Source organism: Nomascus leucogenys, chromosome 14, assembly GCF_006542625.1.
Source record: "Nomascus leucogenys isolate Asia chromosome 14, Asia_NLE_v1, whole genome shotgun sequence".
Taxonomy (NCBI): domain Eukaryota; kingdom Metazoa; phylum Chordata; class Mammalia; order Primates; family Hylobatidae; genus Nomascus; species Nomascus leucogenys.
The window spans coordinates 71,291,260-71,299,063 of record NC_044394.1 but is presented as its reverse complement, the minus strand read 5'-3'; the positions used below and the strand labels follow the sequence as shown (position 1 = coordinate 71,299,063).

Here is a 7,804-nt window from a genome sequence, read left to right as displayed (position 1 = left end):
TTAGCTGGGCGTGGTGGCGGGCGCCTGTAATCCCAGCTACTCGGGAGGCTGAGGCAGGAGAATGGCTTGAACTCCTTAGGTGGAAGTTGAGGTGAGCCCGAGATCGCGCCATTGCACCCTGGACAACAGAGCAAGACTTCGTCTCAAAAAAAAAAAAAAAAGTTTTCCAATTTCCAATTTCCTTTCATAGTTGTCATCCTTATTTTAAAAAAAATTCATTTCATTTTAGGCCATTTAGGAAGAAAAAAACAATACTGGGCTTATCTAAATTATGAAAACATTTTAGATCCTTGAACCAAAATAAGACAATTAAGACAAACAATATTCTTTTTACAGCATTTGCCAGGAGATTGAATAGAAACAGTGCTTTAAAGGGTTGACAATACTTTATTTCTTTCTGGTCCCAGAAAAGACGACTAAATAGCGACATGTGAAGTGTGATTTGCATTTTAGGTAACCAAATTTGCTGATTAAATATTTTTGGATTTCATTTTCAAGAGGTGAGACACCAGAAGAAAAAAAATTCCTCCAAAATACATAACTAATTTCATCATGAAAATAAATGCCTTGGAGGAGAAGGGAAGTTTCCGAATGATTAAATATTCTGAACTGCCAGTCGGCAATTGGCAAATAGAAAAAAACGTTTTCCCTCTCCCTCTCGGTTAAATAAAAACCTCAGACCTGTCACGTATTAAGAACACATTTAGGAATACTTTTAATAGTAAAAGAAACAATTTTCTTATTGTTGTTTCGAGCCAATCGAGGATGATTACGTGGAACGTGAGGTCGCCACAGTATTTTACGGGTTTTATTTGTTTTCCCAGGCAGGGAGACGCATTAAAAAACTTAGCAAAAGTAGAGGGCAAGTCATAGACTTGCCCTTTAGATGAGACTGTTTTTGTAAATGAGCGCTTCTTGCACAGTTTAAATTACTTAAAACTTTGAAACTTTCGGGTTTAAAATGCTAATTCCGAAGCTACTTATTTAAATGTCTTTGAAAACATTCACCTTTATGTTTTTGAAGATAACAAATCACAACGAAAGCCCGTACAAACCGCACAGAAAACGAATAAATGCTTCCCGAATGTGAGCGAACCTACAGTTTGATTAGAAAAACTCAACGCTGATTTCCGTTCCTCCAATCACAGAATCCCCGAGGAGAAGGGGACACGCCAAGGGGGCCCGTTAATAACCTCTACCGTATACCCCAAAGCGTTGTAAATCACATCGATTATTTTCGACTGGAAGCCGATCGGTTGAGACTGGACGTGAATCCCGCAACTCGATCAGAAAAGGTTAGGAAGAGAGACGTAGAAAAGCCAAAGGACGACTAGGCAGGTGGCCCGAGCGGCCACCCCAAGTTAACTTTTTAGAAATCATTCGTACTGTTCGGGTTATCTTCTCTTTAATATTCGTGGCTTTACTTATTGTGATGTTAAGAAACGTGGGCTAAGAATGGGGTGCTGCTTTTTGCTCGAAACCTAGAAGCACCGGCCTCCCCGAGGCTCCCGGGCCCGGGCAGAGGGACTGTAGGGGCGGGGCGGGTGAGCTCCGGGTTTGGGCGCGCGGGCAGGTGGGGCGTGGCGGGGGCGTGGAAAGCCCAGGCCCGCGGCCACCGCCCCGCTCCGGGCCGGCCCAGGAGGAGCCGCGCCGGGCTCGGTTATAAGAGGCCAGCTAGCAGGGGCTCCGCGAGCACACGCCCGACCCCGGCCCGGAGTACCGGGCGCCCTGCGCGGGTTAAGGCGGAGCCGCAGGGTTGGCCCCCAAAGGGATGCTCTCGCCCGAGCGGCGAGACCAGCCCCGCTCGCCCCTCGCCGCGGCCGCGCCGCAGCCGCCCACGGCCGCCGACATGGCCCTCTACTGCGGCGACAACTTCGGAGTGTATTCGCAGCCCGGCCTGCCCCCGCCCGCCGCCACCGCCGCCGCCCCGGGCGCCCCCCCGGCAGCCAGGGCGCCTTACGGGCTGGCCGACTACGCCGCGCCGCCGGCCGCCGCCGCCAACCCCTACCTGTGGCTCAACGGGCCCGGCGTGGGAGGCCCGCCCTCCGCCGCCGCCGCCGCAGCCGCCGCCGCGTACCTGGGCGCGCCGCCGCCGCCGCCCCCCGGGGCCGCGGCCGGGCCCTTCCTGCAGCCCCCGCCCGCCGCCGGCACCTTCGGCTGCTCTCAGCGGCCCTTCGCGCAGCCCGCGCCCGCCGCGCCCGCCTCGCCCGCCGCGCCCGCGGGGCCGGGGGAGCTGGGCTGGCTGTCCATGGCCAGCCGCGAGGACCTGATGAAGATGGTGCGGCCGCCCTACTCGTATTCGGCGCTCATCGCCATGGCCATTCAGAGCGCGCCCGAGCGCAAACTCACTCTCAGCCACATCTACCAGTTCGTCGCCGATAGCTTCCCCTTCTACCAGCGCAGCAAGGCCGGCTGGCAGAACTCCATCCGCCACAACCTGTCGCTCAACGACTGCTTCAAGAAGGTGCCCCGCGACGAGGACGACCCAGGTGAGGGCCGCTGGCAGGTGCTTCCCACCGGGGAGGGCGGGCGCTGGGCGCGAGGGCCGGCGCAGGGGTCGGTGTGCGGCTGGAGGATCTGCCAGGAGTCTTCTTGTCCAGGCTGCGGGTGGGAGCGTGTGGAGGAAAAACCACCCAACCCAGAGGACAAAGGGAAGGAGCAGGAGATCTTCGGAAGGAAGACTCAGTGAGAAAGGAGCTTGACCTTTACATCCACATTCGCAGAGGCCGGCCAATTAGAGAAACGAAAAAAATCTGTATCCCATAACAGGAGGCTACCCCTGGGTGGTGTTCCTCAGGCCTTTTGAAGGGAGGGTCTACTTACAAGTAAGCTCTTAGATAAGGGATGGTTATAAAGGGATCCACGTGAGCTGGGATTTCCATCACGTTTCGCAGAAGACGCAGTGGGAGAACTGGGGTCCAGCCCGGCTGTCCCTAGGTGCACTTCCTCCTCATCGGGTTCCAGAGGGGTTCGTTGTGTCCTGAATAGAGCAAGAACGGTGCCTACCTCTAGAGACAGTGGCACGGGCATCATGAGACGGGGGTCTGGGATGGGAGAACTTTGGCAGGGAGGTCCTGCAAATTGCAGTTTGGGTACCTTAACTAGTTAGAAATTTAGAAATGAATATCCCAACTTTGCTGCGTTCTGGTCTAAGCCCAATTGCTCCTGGAGTGAGGAGGTCTGTGTTACAGTGGAGTGAGTGTTAACCTGCTCTGAGAGGTAGAGGTGGAGAAATTATTAACAAGAAGAGAGAAACAGAGAATCCTACTTGAGGTTTTCAGAAGGAACCCAGAACAAGGAAAGGGAAGGGGATTGTGATAGGAAAAAGAGAAGAGAGATGAAACCATTTTAGTTGCACATTACAGAGATCCAGGATTTTGTGTAAATTATGTGAATATTCTGGAACTCAGAATGAGCTCATCCCTGAAGTCACGGTAGACCAGCACTCTCCAATGGAAATACGATACAAACGAAATAATCCAAAATATTGTTTCAACATAAAACAAATATAAAAATTACTAATGAAATTCTTTGTTATTTTCTCGGTACTAAGTCTTCAAAATCCCATGTGTATTTTACACTACATCTCAATTTGACTAGCCATATTTCAAGTGCCCAATAATCATGTGTGGCTAGTGGCTACTGTATTGGGCAGGGTATGCAGTTCTAGAAGATGCATCCTCTTGATTTGGCTTCTGTACCACCCAAGATTATCATGTAAATTGTTATGTAAACTCCTCTGGACTTTACCCTAAAAGTTCAAGGGTCTATGGCTAGTTTTTTGTCAAAGAAGTTGGTGGCACAATATACATATCCATATAGGTGGAGATATTATTGAAATTCTAGTTATATAATTTTTTTCCTGTAACTATTTGCAGAACATGGTTCAAGTGGAGGCAGCTTAGCCCAGTGGTTGGTTAAGAATGCTGACATGTTTTTTTTTGTTTTTTTTTTTTTTTTTTGAGACAGTTTCACTCCTGTCGCCCAGGCTAGAGTGCAGTGGTGCCATCTCACTGCAACCTCTGCCTCACCAGCTCAAACAATTTTGCTGCCTTAGCCTCCCAAGTAGCTGGGACTACGGGAGCATGCCACAGTGCCCGGCTAATTTGTATTTTATGTAGAGATGGGCTTTCCCCATGTTATCCAGGCTGGTCTTGAACTCCTAAGCTCAAGTGATCCACCCATTTCGGCCTCCCAAAGTGCTAGGATTACAGGCGTGAGCCAACCGCGCCCAGCAAGAATGCTGAGTCTTTTAGCCATTCATAGTGGTATACTCCTGTCATATCAGCTACTCTGGGAGGCTGAGGTGGGAGGATCGCTTGAGGCCAGGAGGTCAAGGCTGCAGTGAAGCAAGGTTATGCCACTGTACTCCAGCCTGGGTGACAGAGGGAGACCCTGTCTCAGAGAATATAAATAAATAAATTTTTTTTTAATGCTGAGTCTGGAGCCAGCCTGTTTACATCCTATCATGGCTAACTAGGAATATGACAAGTTACTAACCAGTCTGCACCCCAGTTCTCCTATCTGAAAAGTGAAAGGAGTAATACTGCCTATCGCCATAAAGCTGTGAGGAGTAGCTGAGGTTATCCGTGTAAAGCCCTTGCCACAAGATAAGCATTCTACAGTACTTTAAAACATCGGATTCTTTTAACAGAAGTGAAAAAAGCTTTTGGGAGATAAAATCCTCCAAGATGATAGATCTTTTCTACCTCACTTGTGGCAAATAGAACAAAACTAGCATTACATGCAGAAAAATGAGGCCCTGGTGTCTGAAATTTATTTACCCAATGGGTGAAACATTCGCAAGATTTGTTGAGGCAGGTCCTGTCCAAAATGAGGAGGGGATGTAGATTCCAGGAGCTTCCTCATACTCAAAATTTATGCCATCCAATGCATAGTTAAAACAATTGCTCAGTAATAATTTTTTTTGTCATTTTGAAATTGCCTTTCTCCAGTGGGGCATTTTTCTCAGAAGTGGGGAATTATGCACTTTCAACGAGTAATAATTGTAAGTGCTGTTTTTGCATTGCTTACTCTGTGCCAGCTACTATGCTGAAATAGTTAATCCTCACAGTCAATCCACTAAGTTAGTACTATCCTTATCTCTATTTTATAAATAAAGAAACGGAGGCTCAATTTTTTTTTTTGTAGACATGAGATCTCACTATGTTGGCCCAGTCTAAGGCTCAACTTTAAGTAGCATCAGAATTCCATGACTTTGCAAGGTCATACAATTTGGATCTAGAATTAGTGAAGGTGTTACGGAAGTAAAGGTGGCCAGAACATCTTTGTTCTGGATTTCTCTCTGAAGCAAAGAGTAACATTTTCCCCAAAAGAGGATTGATTTGAATATTAGAGTGAATTGAACATCTTTGTCAGCATCTAATGAGAGTCTGCTCTCCTCCTCCCAGAAATGAAGTTGAGTACACAGGCATAGAATAGGTCCTTCTCTAACTTGATCTTTCTCATCTTCTCAGGAAAGGGTAATTATTGGACTCTTGATCCGAACTGCGAGAAAATGTTTGACAACGGGAACTTCCGTCGGAAGCGAAAGCGCCGCTCTGAGGCCAGCAATGGCTCCACAGTGGCTGCTGGGACATCAAAGTCCGAAGAAGGGCTCTCCTCAGGATTGGGGTCTGGAGTGGGTGGGAAGCCAGAAGAAGAGAGCCCCTCCACTCTGCTGAGGTCTTCCCACTCCCCAGAGCCTCCGGAGGGCACCAAGAGTACTGCCTCATCTCCTGGAGGACCCATGCTCACCTCCACCCCTTGTCTCAACACTTTCTTCAGCAGCCTCAGCTCCTTGAGTGTCAGCAGCAGTGTGAGTACCCAGCGGGCTCTCCCTGGCAGCCGCCACCTAGGAATCCAGGGGGCCCAGCTGCCCTCCAGCGGCATGTTCTCCCCGACCTCCATCTCAGAGGCCTCAGCAGACACCTTGCAACTGAGCAATAGCACCAGCAATAGCACTGGCCAGAGATCTTCCTATTACAGCCCTTTCCCTGCCAGCACCAGCGGGGGCCAAAGCAGCCCCTTCAGCAGCCCTTTCCACAACTTTAGCATGGTCAACAGCCTCATTTACCCCCGAGAGGGCTCCGAGGTGTAGAGCAGACTCTCAGACTTGAGTATGCACACCTGAGGCGTGCACACATGCTGATCAGAATGCAGATTCCAAGTCAGTAGGTCTGGGGTAGGACCTGAGTTCTGCGTTTCTGTCGAGTTCCTGGGTGATCTTGTGGTCCTTTGACCACACTTGGAGTAACAAGGGTGTAGTAGATAACTCTTGCTACAACCCAGCGAGCTTTTACAGGTTTCTCTGCATGTGGGCCTCTCCAGAGAGAAATCCGTTTCACTGTCTTCTGTGATAGGTAGCCTGTGAGCCCCGTGAGGGCGGGGACCATGTCTATTTTGTTTATCACCGTATGCCAGGATTGCAAGCTCAAGTGTGTACAGACGGCTAAAAAAACATAAGCCAACGAAGTTACTGGGTGAGAAAACTAACATCAGTTGGCAACTGAAGCAGTAGAGGGTAGTTGGGACTGACTAGCGGAAGGCTGCTGGGAACAGCTGGTTCTTTCTCTCCCCTGGCAGCATTCTGATTTTTTTTTTTTTTTTTTTTTTTGACAGAGTCTCGCTCTGTCGCCCAGGCTGGAGTGCAGTGGCACTGCAACCTCTGCCTCCTGGGTTCAAGCAATTCTCCTGCCTCAGTCTTCCAAGTAGCTGGGATTACAGGTGCCTGCCACCACACCCAGCTAATGTTTTGTATTTTTAGTAGAGATAGGGTTTTGCCTTGTTGGCCAGGCTGGTCTCAAACTCCTGACCTCAGGTGATCCACCCGCCTCAGCCTCCCAAAGTGCTGGGATTACAGGTGTGAGCCACTGCACTCAGCCAGCATTCTGATTTTTATAGAAGAGCCAGATATCTGAATTTTTATAGGAAATCTCCAACTTTGTGTCATCTGCCTCTGAAGATTTTTTTTTGGTTGTTTATCATACTGTCCTAGGCAACACCACAAATCCTTGAGCTATGCATAGGCAGCTCACAGATTACCTCTGTCTGGTACATGGTATATTCTAATGGCAATAAAATGGCACAGGCAGCCCTGTGTGCCAGGCACTGTTCTCGGCACTTGTCATGTATTCCTTTAATCCTCTCAGCAACCTTGGGTGGTGGGTATTATTACTACCCCCCATTTTCCATGTAAAGGAAGTGAAACTTCAGGATGTTAGGTCACTTTGCCTATTTTGATCATCACTGTATACCAGGATTGCAAGCTCAAATGTGCACAGGTGGCTAAAAAAAAGTTGTGACCACTTTTCAAGGTGAGACTGATAGTAAACTGGAGCCAGGATCAGACCCAGACAATCTGGTTCCAGAGCTGGTGCTTGTAACTTCTGTGTTCTACTTCCTGCAAAACCAAGAAACCAGCCTCCATAGCCAGTTATAAGTATATAGAGGGAAGGAATGGAGCTAGATCTCATTTGACCAAAGATTCTAGTTGAAAATAAGAGTCATCTGGTGTGTTCCCCCGGGCAGCACCTCTGTCTGAATCCTGCTGCCGTAGTCCAAGATCTGGGGTTGACCATTGTCCTAGTTTGTAATGGTTAGCCTGGCATCCTCTCCCTTTTAGCTTGTATCCTGGATGTTTCCTTTTCTAACAAAGTATTATTAGAATTTTATTAAAAATAGCTTTTGTGTGTGTGTGTGGGTTTTTTGTTGTTGTTTTGTTTGTTTTGTTTTTTGAGACGGTCTGCCTCTCTTAACCAGGCTGAAGTGCAGTAGTGAGATTTTGGCTCATTGCAGCCTCAAC

At 48.8% G+C, this 7,804-nt stretch overlaps 1 protein-coding gene across 1 annotated transcript; it reads left to right on the top strand.

The window, feature by feature from the left end:
- The first annotated feature begins 1,691 nt into the window (after positions 1-1,691).
- On the top strand, positions 1,692-7,521 carry FOXI3 (forkhead box I3). The gene is made up of 2 exons (XM_003268788.2): positions 1,692-2,489; positions 5,478-7,521. Exons 1-2 carry the CDS (start codon positions 1,772-1,774, stop codon positions 6,098-6,100), a joined length of 1,341 nt encoding a protein of 446 aa, XP_003268836.2. The 5' UTR covers positions 1,692-1,771; the 3' UTR covers positions 6,101-7,521.
- Positions 7,522-7,804: the final 283 nt, after the last annotated feature.